At 35.3% G+C, this 13,453-nt stretch overlaps 1 protein-coding gene across 1 annotated transcript in view; it reads right to left on the bottom strand.

Annotated features, from left to right (window-relative positions):
* Nucleotides 1-11,094, bottom strand: part of TBC1D32 (TBC1 domain family, member 32) — a gene marked incomplete at its 3' end in the record, with an annotated part of 49,318 nt that extends 38,224 nt beyond the window's left edge. The window contains exons 1-12 of the mRNA XM_009082875.1: nucleotides 10,940-11,094; nucleotides 8,958-9,119; nucleotides 7,612-7,789; nucleotides 6,905-6,976; nucleotides 5,625-5,750; nucleotides 4,667-4,745; nucleotides 4,407-4,507; nucleotides 4,259-4,320; nucleotides 3,617-3,761; nucleotides 2,840-2,899; nucleotides 1,750-1,849; nucleotides 1,352-1,489 (exon numbers count right to left, since the gene is read on the bottom strand). Coding sequence (XP_009081123.1) covers nucleotides 1,352-1,489; nucleotides 1,750-1,849; nucleotides 2,840-2,899; nucleotides 3,617-3,761; nucleotides 4,259-4,320; nucleotides 4,407-4,507; nucleotides 4,667-4,745; nucleotides 5,625-5,750; nucleotides 6,905-6,976; nucleotides 7,612-7,789; nucleotides 8,958-9,119; nucleotides 10,940-11,094 — 1,378 coding nt within the window. The remainder of the gene's footprint in view (nucleotides 1-1,351; nucleotides 1,490-1,749; nucleotides 1,850-2,839; nucleotides 2,900-3,616; nucleotides 3,762-4,258; nucleotides 4,321-4,406; nucleotides 4,508-4,666; nucleotides 4,746-5,624; nucleotides 5,751-6,904; nucleotides 6,977-7,611; nucleotides 7,790-8,957; nucleotides 9,120-10,939) is intronic.
* Between the last annotated feature and the right edge of the window lie 2,359 nt (nucleotides 11,095-13,453).

The following is a 13,453-nucleotide window of genomic DNA, read 5'->3' as shown; positions in this document are numbered from 1 at the left end:
AAGCACTCTGTAAATTAAAGGACAACTTTAATTTTCCAATCAAAATGGATTTTGTAAATATATGTAAACAGTGCTTTGCTGTATTGAGGAAATCAACGTACATACAAGCAATAAATCAAAGGGCATGCATGTCCCTTCGACTGTACGAAGGTATTTCATGGTCAGTTTATAAGCTTCTATCTTGCTCTCAACTTAGCCAAATGAAATTTTACAATGTCTTTCACTGGAACAAATGGCAGGCAACATTTGAGAATGCTGAATATACATGTCTGTAGAAGAAAAGCATTGCCTTACTATTAGATTAAGTGAGACAACTTGAAAAGAGACAGGCTGTCAGACAACTCTTCCTCAGGTCTGAAACAAAACCAGTAAATGCAGCTAAGTGCAAGATGGGTACTACTGCTCTAAGTTTAATGTCATTATGTTAATAAATCAAACCATTTGTGATGAAAGAGTTGCTATCCATGAAGCTGAGGAAGACCCTATTAAAAAGACAGATGGCAAGACTGTTGTGTTTGTAGGGGAGAGAAAAAAGCAACCGCCATCCATGGATCACTGCTTGAATGGTGTTATACAGATAATCCATAAATGACAAAAGCACTGTTACATTAGAAGAGGTTGCCTACTTACAACTGCTCTACGCTGGATCTTTAAGTCCCCATCCTCAAACCAGAGGGACAAATGCAAAGTCTAGGAATTAGTATCCTGTGATGTTTTGAATTCTACACTGAATAGAAATACTGATGCAATGGAATGGTACAACTGTCCTCACACACCTGCATTTGCCATCTCTGCACAATGTAACACTACATGTAGATTTCTCTGGCTGTCCAAGGGCTTTTCCATCTCGTATCTTCTGTTCTTATCAGCATGTCTGTTCCACAGGCACCAAACTTTTCTCCTATCGTTATTTTTCTTAATTATATTAAGAGGTTAAACTCAGAGCAATTGCTTTCAATTTGCAATTAGCATGAAATACTGATTTTTTTTCAAACCTGAAAAAGAGTTTTGGTTCCTGGAAAGGTCTCTCTTCCAACCACTTTTATCAATTGGTTTGACAGAAGATACTACTCACACTTAGAAAGACTGAATCACTTACACAATGATACAACTGTCCTACAACATGAAATTAATATATTAAAAACAAATACATAAATAATCTATTCAACCACATCCATCAAAGATTATAAAGCTATGTAGGTACACAAAATTAGCTATACCATCTTTTCCGAAAGTTTCCAGGCACAGAATTGCTGAACAGTGTTGTCCTATAATTCCACTACATTGCCATGAAAACATATATCAAGTATGCATACAGTGTTTCTCAACAGGTTCCATCTTCTCTCCTTACCTTTTTTATTTTTCAGCTGTACTGGAAAGAGATCCTGGCCTTGCTTATATATCAACAATCTTCCTAAGAGGCACAGTGAATGAACAAAATAGATGTACTGCAATTCTGGTCCAGTGTAAGAAAAATTCTGCTTATCATCTTTAACAATAGAGAAAAAAATTAGGACTTTACTCTTTTAGTTTACTTTACAGTACCCAACTATCTGCAACACTGGGGGGAAGGTGTGTGTGTTATTTTGTATATAAAGACCACTGAAGTAACTTACCACTGCTACCAGTGTTCTTTTAAAAGACAGAAAGAAACAACAGACAAAATGTCTTCCTCTTGAGGCAACACACACAAAGATCTAAAGAATGTGACTGTATGGGCATATACTGCAAGACATGACAGGTACTTACTCTGCTGCTGCTGGGAGAAGTCACTGACTTTGGAATTTTTATTAACTGCTGCCTTGCAAAACTCAAAATAATTAAGACATTGCTGGACAGCTGCATTAATCTGTGGAATAATGCAGAAGTAATAAAATAGTATATTTTACAATAAATTTATTCTCTCTTGCACCCAAGTACTGTCCTTTAACACAAGAACTTAAATACCCACTTCGCTACCATGACTTCATATTCCCGTGCTTTGGATTAACCAACAGAAGGCAAAATTTTAAAGGACTATTAAAATACATCACCATTATTATTACACTATCACATGACCAGCTCTATAAGCATTAAGACAATCAAAGAAAAACAGTACAGGGAACATGCAAGTACTTTGAGAAGTCAGTGGCAATCTGTGGTTGCCATATAGTCATTACTATGGAAGATTTTCATTTTCCACAAGCAAAAAACTTTTGAATACACTTACAAAACTGTAAGCTTGGTTGTTGGGTGCTGTCAATGCTATTACTATTCTTTGCATAAGTGATGTATCATTATCAGACCGGGTGCTGTCAATGCTATTACTATTCTTCGCATAAGTGATGTATCATTATCACACTATTAGCATCTAATATATGTATATAAAAGCTTAAAAATTATAAGAATCTATGATTCTATTAATTTATCAAAGATTCATTAAAGAAAAGGGAAATGTAAAAAAAAAACCAAAATATGGAACAGCTGTGATAAGCGGCAAAAAAAGGAAAAAAATGTTCACATCACAACGTGCAAAACAAGAATAAGTTGCAAGGAAATATGCCTTGATAAATCATAGAACTGTCTGGCTTGGAAAGGACCTTAAAGATCATCTAATTCCATTCCCTGCCATAACCAGGTTGCTCAAAACCTCTCATCCAACCTGGCCTTGAACACTGCTAGGAATGGCACACCCACAACTTCTCCAGGCAACCTGTTCCAGTGTCTCACCACCCTCACAGCAAAGAAATTCTTCCTAATATCTACCTGCTTTCAGGTAGAAACAATTACCCCTTGTTCTACTCATAAATTTTATTTATAGAATATATAATCAATAAAGTGCATTACCAGAAGTACTTACCAAGGATTTATGTTTCTTTTCCAAAAGCCTAAATACCACTTTTCTGCTGTAATATGCATGCTTAAATGACAAAGAAGATATCATGTCAACTATAAATGTATGTTTTGCTTTTAACTAAAAAGTATAAATTATCTCTGATTCTATTCTGTTAGGGATCCTGTGCACTGTACATATTCAGTATCTTGAACTCCATCGAGTTTGTGTAAACCAATATGAGCCTTTTCTTTGCAGTACATTTAAGATGACAAAACCCCCCTATGTCATTAGAAAAACATGTAGTAGAACATGCAGTAAAACAGAAAACCACTAACTATGCTGAAATGTTAAACTACATGTTTTGACACTGCCATGCAAATACTAAATTATAAGTTTATACATGATAGGCTTTACAAAGCTCTAATGTCTACTGGAAGTTAGCGAGTTGGGTGCAGTGTATCATATATATAGAAAACTCCACTTTCATGCACATAACTTCTTCCAGAAAAATATTTCCATCTTTTAATAGTGATCAGTCAATTATACTTAAGGGAATGAAGCCACAAAGCACAGGAAATTTTTAGAAAATTTATGAAAACTAGTAACTGAAGAGATATTGAGAGAGTAATATTAGGAAGCAATGGACATAAATGTCTACAAATAAATCCCAGACTTCCTTAATCACAGTTCTCATTACAGATTGTTATAGCACACAATAGGTCTGTGATGTCATAATTCAAACTTTTCAAAATACATGTCAGACATGACCAAATTATAGGCTGTTTGGTTTCTTTTGCTTACCGTCCACTTTTTAAACCATACTGCTTTGATATCTAGCAGAGCCAAGAAGTACACTGGACTCAAAAAATCTGGAGAGGCAGGGTGATTAGGTTCATGTTCTACTGACAAAAGTGACAAGGTACTCTCCACTACTTCTTCCATGTACCTTATCACACAAATAGGAAAAAATAGAAAACAAAAAATTCACTTAGGTGTTTCCACCAGTAATATTCAGGAACAAATTTTTGTAAAATCTTGTTCAGATAAATCGTAAGTATCAGCAACAGTATCTTTACCTATATCTTGTATGGATATTAATTCTTTGTAGTACCATGAATAAAACTAACATGCATATATATTCTCCAAAGTTATTACATCTTTTAAGTGCTAAATATTACACTTGTTATTTTGTAAAACATCCTAATTATTTTTTGTTGAAAAGCACTTAGAACACTACAAAAGCTAAGTAAGCAGCTTAGCATGACTAGTCCTATGCAAATTCCCTAGTCTACTTTTCCCACTCTCTACTTTTATTTCCCCTGTTGTTACTGACCAGCCATTGCACATCCTGTAATCAATGCCTCGCTAAAATTACATGCATCTAATTATAAGCCAAAAATCATTAGATCAAGAAACAGACACAGGGTTTTGGAGGTGACATACTTTTCTGGATGACGAATCCAGGAACATGGTGCTTCCTTTTGGTACTCATTTAAAAGGCGAACCTGAAAACATAATTATTAAAATTAAAAAAATAAACAATGCATGATGTTTCAGCAATGATAAAAAGGTAGAAGAAGTTCATTTATACCTTTTTAAGTAAGCCATTTATGACTGTGTTAGATACATCCAGACCAGCTGAAACACGAAGAGAATATTCTCCAGAGAGAAAGTACAACTCCAAGTGTCTTGCTAAAAAAAACAAAACCCAAACAAACAAAAAATATCCACTGCACCTCCATGATAACAGTGACCAAACAGGCTCATTTTATACAGCTTCATTATAAAACTTAAATGATTTTCAGGAAGTACATGACTCATGAAGTCTGAAATGCAATTAAATGCACATACCTAAACTTGTATAGACGTCTCTTGTCATATTAAATGGGGAAGAAGAAAATGTTTTTGCATAGAATCTAAGAATTTTCTCCTACGGGTAAAAAAGCAAGCAATGCATTAAACAGACATGTAACTGTATATTATAATACAAAATAATCCATTTGTAGTGGCATTATTCTTAATATTACACACTGCTCACCTTATCTCTACAGATGCTAAGCATGTTTTGTAAAAAGATACAGTTTGAGATTGCAGAAATCTGAAGTTCAAAGGAAATTTTACTCAAATACCTTAACTGACAAAAGCAATGCAAGGCCTCACTGAGATACAAAGAAATATATTCAGGAACATTATATTTCCATTACTAATCAGCAACTTGTAATTAGCACTGTTTTAAAAGAAACTGTAGAACTAAGCTGAAAGAGAAATATATGGCAGCATCTGGGGGAACTTTCCTATTTATTTGTTAGTCACTTTAAAATTCAACAAAAAAAGCTTAATTGACATAATAAATAATCAATCTAAAAGCAGTTTAAGCAGCTGGCATTTTTTTCCTCATCAGTGCGTGTGTAATATTACCATGTATTTGTATATGTGTTTTCTCATCATCATGGAGCATAAACCTGACTTAAACAGGAAATATTAACAAAAGCTGTTTTGTAGAAATTGTCAGGTTTTTTTCATGTCTTTTTGCTAAAAGAAATTCAAGCCTCTTCATTCCCATTAAAAGATATGCAAATGAGTACTCCAGTATCTAAAAATCCTACTGAAATCCTGTGGTAATCCTTTAAACCAAGACCTACTGGAATCATTTAGCTCTTCTACTTAAAAAAATAGTTTATGTGACCCATATACAGATAATAAAACGTATTTGGGCCCTGTTGGAAGGGTATGTATCTGACTTCTGAGACCTCATCAGTACTCTTTACTATGGGTACACGTGACAACCAGGCAGAAAACATTTGCTTACACTAAAAGACGCATCAGGATCCGACAGAGACACCGTCAGATGCTTACGCAGATCTGGCCAACTCTCAGAGCTCAGGATATCAGAAGGAGGGGCAGAGCACAGCGTCTGCAACGCTTCTTGGCGAACCTGAAGTGGGCAAAAAGATCAACACCACAAATCCATTCACAGCAACCCCTCAAATGTATAACTTACAATGTCATTTGGAAGAAGGAAGGAACAGAACCTGGTTGTTGAACAGATAAGGAATTGCAGAATACTTATCTTCTGCTATATTTTTAATGGCAGTTTATACAAAACACTACACCTCTAAGGGAGAAAAAACATATATTTGAAGAAGAAACTAAACCATTTTAAATAGGTTTTCAATACTGGATGCAAGGTTTATGTTCTACTTTCTGCTTATAATCACAAACCTTGCTATCAGGGAATACAGCTCTCTAAAGCTGTCAGTTAAGGGAAGTGGACACAGTTATTAGACATTATATTTTACTGCTGAGTTTTCATCAACATTGTATTCTAAATAATATCAAGTAACTTGCATTTTTGTTCTACTCGCAGACAACTGAAGCTGTAGTAATTTGTTTCGTCAACTAAACAAACTGTAAGAAATTTCAATAATATTTAGTAACATCAGCCTTTTTACCTGGCTATCTAATAAAACTCGATCACAGTGTTCATATCAGTACCTACCTAGCATGCCTTCTTCAGCTGCCAGACAGTCCCAAACAAATCTTACTGAGACAGCACACACAAACTGATATTTCTCCAAGCTTCAAAAATATCAGCAGCTGGTGCTGATTGCTGGTTAGAGACACAAATTAGTACTGCCATTGACAGGAAAGCAAACCTAACTTGGACTTTATATATTTCATCTGGCAGCAGCTTGTTGGCAGATCAGCAGGCCTGATGGGGTAACTCAAAGGGCAACATGGAAGTTACCACAAATGGCAAGAGATATGTATACAGAAAAATAATCTTCTGCAACTTTATTTCTTATAGACAACTTTTTTAAACTAAAAATGACAATCTGTAGTACATAAACTTTTAAAAATAATAAAAAAAAAAGATGCTGGCTGCAACACTAGCTTTTGAACCAGATGGTTAAGAACAATGAAATCCTGCACCACAGAGTACTTGCTGCACTGAAGTAAAGATATATGAACCAACAAAGACAAGTTTCAATTTTGGTACATAGGAACTCTTACGCACTTACAGTCTGTTCTCCAACGTGCCATAAACATTCATTTGTATTAACATTTCATTTCTTCTTTTAAACTTACTTCCTTAGGCTGAATAGGGTCAAGTCTTTCTGCAAGCAGCTGCAATTGTTCTTGACTCATGAATGCATAACTCTGTAATACACATTACAAAATGATCATTAGCATATTTTATTAAACTTAACAGCAGAAGATTAAAATAATCAGTCTTTCTGATATCTAATTTACATTCAGTAATTAGTACTTCAACATTTATACTAATTTAACAATAAAGTCAACACTCTAAATGTCTTCTGCTGTTTGTTCAAACTTACAACAATGAAATTACCAGGACTATTTTGCTTTGCTTTACTTCAAAGTTCGCTGTATCTTCATAAAATCCCTTATAATAATTTAGTCACTAAGCAATATAGTACAGGGCAGCAGTCTGGAAATGAACTGCACATCATTTGGCTACTAAAGTAAAATCACAAGAAATACGTATTTCTTTTACCATTATTTTATGTTTTTCTCCACAGTACTTGGATAGGAACTTTAGAGCATATGGGTATCATATTAATCTCACTTAGCATATGCTGCCTAAAGGTTAGATAGCTACGATAAGCTTAGTACTTCAAAGAGAAAGAAAGGTAAATAATTTGGTACAGGATATATCAAAGACAGGAAGAATGAAGTTTTTCTAGGGCGGTTCTCAATCTCCACTGACAGAAACAACAATTTTGCAGTACCATGCTTATTATTTCATAACAGAGAGAGAAAACATATTGTACTTGGTTGAACGAGGAGTCACTGTCAGAACAGTTGTCTGTATAATAGCCACTCTGACGTTCCTTCTTTGTTTTACACTCCAGCTCCTTATTACGCATCCGATCTTCTTCAAACTTGTTAATCAAAGATTCCACCACAACCATCATGACATTCTTCAAGGCATGCATCATTTCTTTGTATCTTCAAAGTAAAATGATTTTAATATTAAAGAACATAAAAATGACCACTAAAAAAATAAATCACTAAATCATGAATAACTATGACATAATGCTAGTTGGACCTGAACTTACTGAATTTACAGAAATTAATTTATATCAAGTGCAAATCCAAAATGAGCAACAAAACATGTTTGTACCTTAAGTGTTTCACGTAACTATATTTTAAAATTATCATGAAATTCTTTTTTTTCACTTCTAAAACCATTCAGTGAAACATCACTAACATAATTCTGTTCTGGGATGTTCTTAAGACAGAACAATGTGAATCCACCAGCAGGGAGAATCTGTTCCTGAGAAAACAGGCTAGTTCTCATCCTTGGTACTGTTTATGTTTCTTCTAGTTCAACATCCAATTTTTCTTCTGCTATAAGCCTCAAGTAGAACCAGTAAAAGAAAACACATCATCCTGATTCAAGATATTGAGTACAGGTCATGCACACAAAGTAATTTTCTTTCAATAAACGCAGGGGTTTTCTAACTTACATAAATTGAATAACAATACCCACAGGGAAGCAATTCAAAATGCTGCAGAAAAACATCCTATTGTAAAATGTCAACGTTTTATTTCAAATTAGTTTTTACTTTAAGTCTAATGTTACTTATTTTACAGTCATCAAAGATATAAATTACCATGTTGTGCTTTAATACCCTGCTGTCTGTTAAAATAAAAATATAAGACACAGATATATTTGGTTCACTGGAGTTTCTCCTACCAGTTTTAATGAGCACAAGAACCCTGAGGTCCTGATCCTTGAAACAAAATGATACAAACAGCATAATTTGAAAAACAGTCATCCTAACATCTATTTTTCAGGTGAAAATAAAAGTCTTGTCTCTCTGTTTTCTTTCTCTGCAACACAAAAATGTCCACAGATGCTAAAATTCTAAATACCTCAAAAACTTCACAGATTTGCTACCAATCTCTTTATGCAACAGTTCATAACCTTAATTCCAGCGTGAGACAAAGAGTGACAAATTGCAGTGTAGGGTGGGAATATCTGAATTGCTTAGCAGTGATTTTTGTTATAGGTTCAGAATTGTTATTTTTTCAGATTCTTTCAAAACAAGTTACGGCAAAGCGACTTAAGCCCAAGAAGAAACAGAGATGTGAATCACACATATATACTCACTCATTTGATTCACGGGTCTTCTTGGTAAGATGTTGGACAAGTGTGTCATGGCCAGATATTTCACCCGGATTTTGAGCAGAAGTACATTTTTCTGTTTCTTCTTCAATCACAGGTCCCACAGTATTTTTTATATATTGCCTAAGGTATTTCACAAACTCATAGCTGCAAGAAATATATAAAATTAAAACGTAACAGATTACCTTGACTTCGCCATGAAACACTGTCAACATAGTATCAACATTCACTATTGTCTCTCACAGCAGGCCTGTTACTTTAAAGTCCTTATGATTTGCAGAGAGAGAAACTACAAGAGTGCAAAAAAACAATGCAGTAAAAATTGATTTTGTTCAATAGAGTGATTATCAATACATTGCAGAAAGAAACAATACCAAATAGCTTCTCATTTCTTTTTGTGGTTCTTCTAAAACTGAAAATCTACTCAGACAAAAGGTTAAGGCTTTGTAGAAAAAAAATGATAGAATGTAAGAATTTCAAATTCCAAAGAAACATTACTTGGAACATCCTGAACATAGCACTGCCTTATGGTAAAACTATCTGGTATTATTTATGCAGTTAAAAGAATTGCATAATATATAATAATATATTATGCAATTCTAATAATATACAAGCAGAAGAAACACAGAAAACACAGTTTATAAGTTATAGCATATGAGCATATCTATGGTTTATGCAATTCTGTGCATAGTGACAGCATGCAGAAGATGTCAGTCAAACTGACAAAGTAGCTGTCTGTGATTATGCAAACACATCAAATGTAAGGAAATTAGCACTTTGTACTCTTATGATCAGATACTCACAGAAACTTGCTAAGAGAAAAAATAATCAAGAGGGGAATTTCAAACTAAAGACTCTCCCTGGGTCTTCAGACTCTGTATTGGCTATAGAAATTGCTAAAAAGTAGTGCTCAGAATATATTAACTTTTCTTTTTGGATAGTTTTCTGATCTCTATAAAGGGCAAACAGAAACACAAAACATGTGATCATATAGTAACAGTAGATGCACCATCACATTTTCATTATGTCAAATGCAGATATACAACTACTTCATGTCAATTTAGATAAATATGGAGCAAGCAAAATTCGAATACAATAAGAAAAGTCATTTCACCACATAGGTACAGAGTCCAAAGCTGTGAAATACAAATGCAAATAAAAGCAACTGCAACAACAGGCAGCAGATTTTGCCCTTTCTTGGCCAAAAAAAAGAAAAAAGAGTAGAAACAAAAAGCAACACCCCCCCAGACTACATTCAAAACACCTTATTAATGAGCACAGAAAATGGTATCATGACACACACTTCCTCACTGGATTGCCTACCTCAAGTTTCATGTGGTATGTCAGTATTTTTCTTTTATCCCACCTTTCCACTCCTACATCACTCTTATTCTCAATGAAAGTAACAGAAATACATCTCAAGAAGTAAGCAAACACGTTCACTTGTGTTTTCATTTCTGAAATTGCACACAACTTTCCACTGGATGAAAGCTTTCATAAAACTTAGTGATCAGATAGACAAATTCAGTAATACAGGCCGGAAGGAAAAACCAAATATGGAAGCCAAGTAGTCTTTTGAAAATCCACTTTATTTTGAAAAACAAAATGATATTGTCTTCTAGCTCCTCTTCACACATGCATTTAATACATTACATGTGCACATGCACCTGAGTTGACTGCTAGGTAGTTTTGTAAATTCTTCTCTCACAAACAGCTCATGAATAACTATTACAGTAAAAATATATTACCAAGAGTGGCGAAAAAGAAAGCAAACCAGAAAAATGGCAAAATTAATTTTATTCTCTAATTTAGCATCATCTGAGAATTGATTAGTGACAGGAATGGCTATAGATAGAAATACATACACATTCACAAAGCAATATAAAATGTAGACATTTCCCAAGAATAATACAGTTTAATGCATATCACCTTCTTCAAAATATTAAAAATAGCAAAAATATTTTTACTTGTGAAAATTCTCATCTGTTTCCTCCAAATGCAAGAGAATTTCTTCTGCACATTCTACTGAAGGGGCTCCAGTGATTTTTTCCTTTACACTCTGCAGCAACTGTCTAAGCATAGTCTGTAACAGAGCTTCATCTTCACTTGTAAAGTGAGACATCTGCAGAAAGCAAATACAAAAATAAAAGGCTCTTATAGTTTTGCGATTGTTCCTCCCCTCAAGATGCTAAGGAAAGCACAAATCCCTTATACTGCCACTTTTTCCTGATATCAACATGAGCTTTTCTATCAAGAAACATGATCACAGGCAGGAGATATTTTATACAGCTTATCTTCCAACAAACTGGAAACAAAATAATCAAATCAGCTTTAATAATACTCCTGAAATTGTAGCACAATGTTCTTAAATGAGATATTGCATTAAGAAATGCCTTAATATTTCTATTTGTAGTTGCTTGTTGCCCATCCAATAGGCACAGACTACATCATAAGCTATAAAGTTAATAAAAAGGAGGGAGAGTTTTACAGATGCAAGGAGTGTACCTTGAGGAGAAACTTCCACAAGTCTCTCAGCTGCTTCTCATTCACTAACACTACCCAATTCTCATTTTGAGATCCCTCTGCTCAGAGCTGTTGCTGTGCCCATGACTGAAAGTGCTGTCAGCTTTTGCAAGTGCCAGGTGGAATTATCAGGGCTATTTAATTTCCCTGCGGTAATCAGCTGCAGTGACCTGACAGAGTCCTGTCAAATTAAACTTCAGCTACTGGGAAAAACTGGGAGGAGGAGCAGGAGTGACAAAATTGAAACATCTGTCAGGCCCAGAAGACAGACTATCAGTTAAATTTTCAAGGGTTGCAAAACAAGACGAAAGTTCAATTTTGATCTTGATTAATTAATTAACCAAAATTAATGGCTTAAACATCTTTATATGCCAAGGAATACTTTCAACACTCAGTGGCAGTTCTACCTTATATATTTCTAGTCTATTTGAGGGAAAATGATTTAGAGACCATTGACTTTTTCTTAATTAAAACATCAAAGACTCTCTAAGCACCTGTGAATAAACAATACACACATTTGGACAAGACAATATAGTAAATCACTGCTACAGGCTTAAATACTATCAACTAACAAAAAAACCCACCAAAAAAAACAAAGCCATATAGGCTGAGGGATCTACCTGTTTTGAAAGGTAACTGTTTCTCAAGTCAGCAGTTCTCTGTGAAAAGTAGCACAGCTGCTGAACATCTTCCTTGGATCAGACCATAATTCAAGATTAACTCAATTATCTTACCAGAAGCAGTATTAAACTAAATTCAGAACAAACAAACAAAACATGGCAAATCCCTTGTAATATTCTTAACTCCTTGATTTGCAGTCTTCCTTCCTATAAATCAAATCTCAAGATATTGTATCAAAAAAGTCAATGCGTATTTAGGTCTATATAAACTGTAACATTCAATAATGATAATATTCTAATCCTCTGAAAAAAAGGAATAAAAATGACTCAGTATTTTAGTAGAATTAAGCATTTTTAGAAGTTTGAGTTATCCAGGTATTGGCTGGTAATTAGTGCAAAGCCCCACTCCAATTCTTCATACAGACAAATCATGGGAGTATTGCAGTTTCACATACAGTTTCCATAGAAAAGCCTTACATGACTTGTGTAATCACTTACGGAGATGCTTATCTTGCATTTTATTTGTAATGGTTTGTGGTTTGTTGTGTTTGGTTTTCTGGTGGTTGTGGTTTGGTTGGGTTTTTTACCAGCAGAGATATCTCCCATTCAGTTTCCAGGCAACATTTAAGTGAGCATTTTCTCCCTAATAAAAACCCTTACCCAAAGTCCAGTTTGGGCAGCCTTTCCAAGGTTAAATGCATTTTCCAAGCCCTGTCCCACCACTGCAAATCCTGCCCCCAACCAGGGGGCGATTCAGACATGGCCTGCTGCAGCATTCACCCTTACACAAACCTTAGCTTGAGCAGCACTTTGAACAACAACAGCAACAACAAGAAGTGATTTTTGCCACTGAAACTGACATATTTTAGCCACAAAGAAAACCCCAAACAAACCAAAACCAAACCAAAACCAAACCGACTTTCTATATTCTCATTTCAGAGCTAAATCAAGACCAGGAGGAGCCAAGGTATCCCTCCTTTAGTTTCCCAAACTACAACTGAGGAACATGTCAGTGAAAGCGAAGCAGGTGTGAAATTTGGACCTGAAGGTAAGACAAGAAGCCTGTACCGCGTTTCTGCACACTCTGACATTTCCTAAGCAGTTCTTGATCCCCCAAACCAAACCAGGAACCGCAGTCGATAGAACAGGAGCAGTGAGAGACTGCCCCCGCCGGTCACTCAGCCGCGCACCAGTTGGGGGCAGCGACCAGGGCTCTTAGCACAACTCACGCAGAGAGCAGCTCCTCTCGCTCGAAGCGAATCCTGCCCGGGTGAGCCTGCCCGGGCCCTTCCCTCGGGGAAACAGCACAGCCTGGCTGGGCAGGCCCCGCGGCCGCGC

Source organism: Acanthisitta chloris, unplaced genomic scaffold, assembly GCF_000695815.1.
Source record: "Acanthisitta chloris isolate BGI_N310 unplaced genomic scaffold, ASM69581v1 scaffold5219, whole genome shotgun sequence".
NCBI classification, from domain to species: Eukaryota; Metazoa; Chordata; class Aves; order Passeriformes; family Acanthisittidae; genus Acanthisitta; species Acanthisitta chloris.
This window is presented reverse-complemented; position numbering and strand designations above follow the sequence as displayed.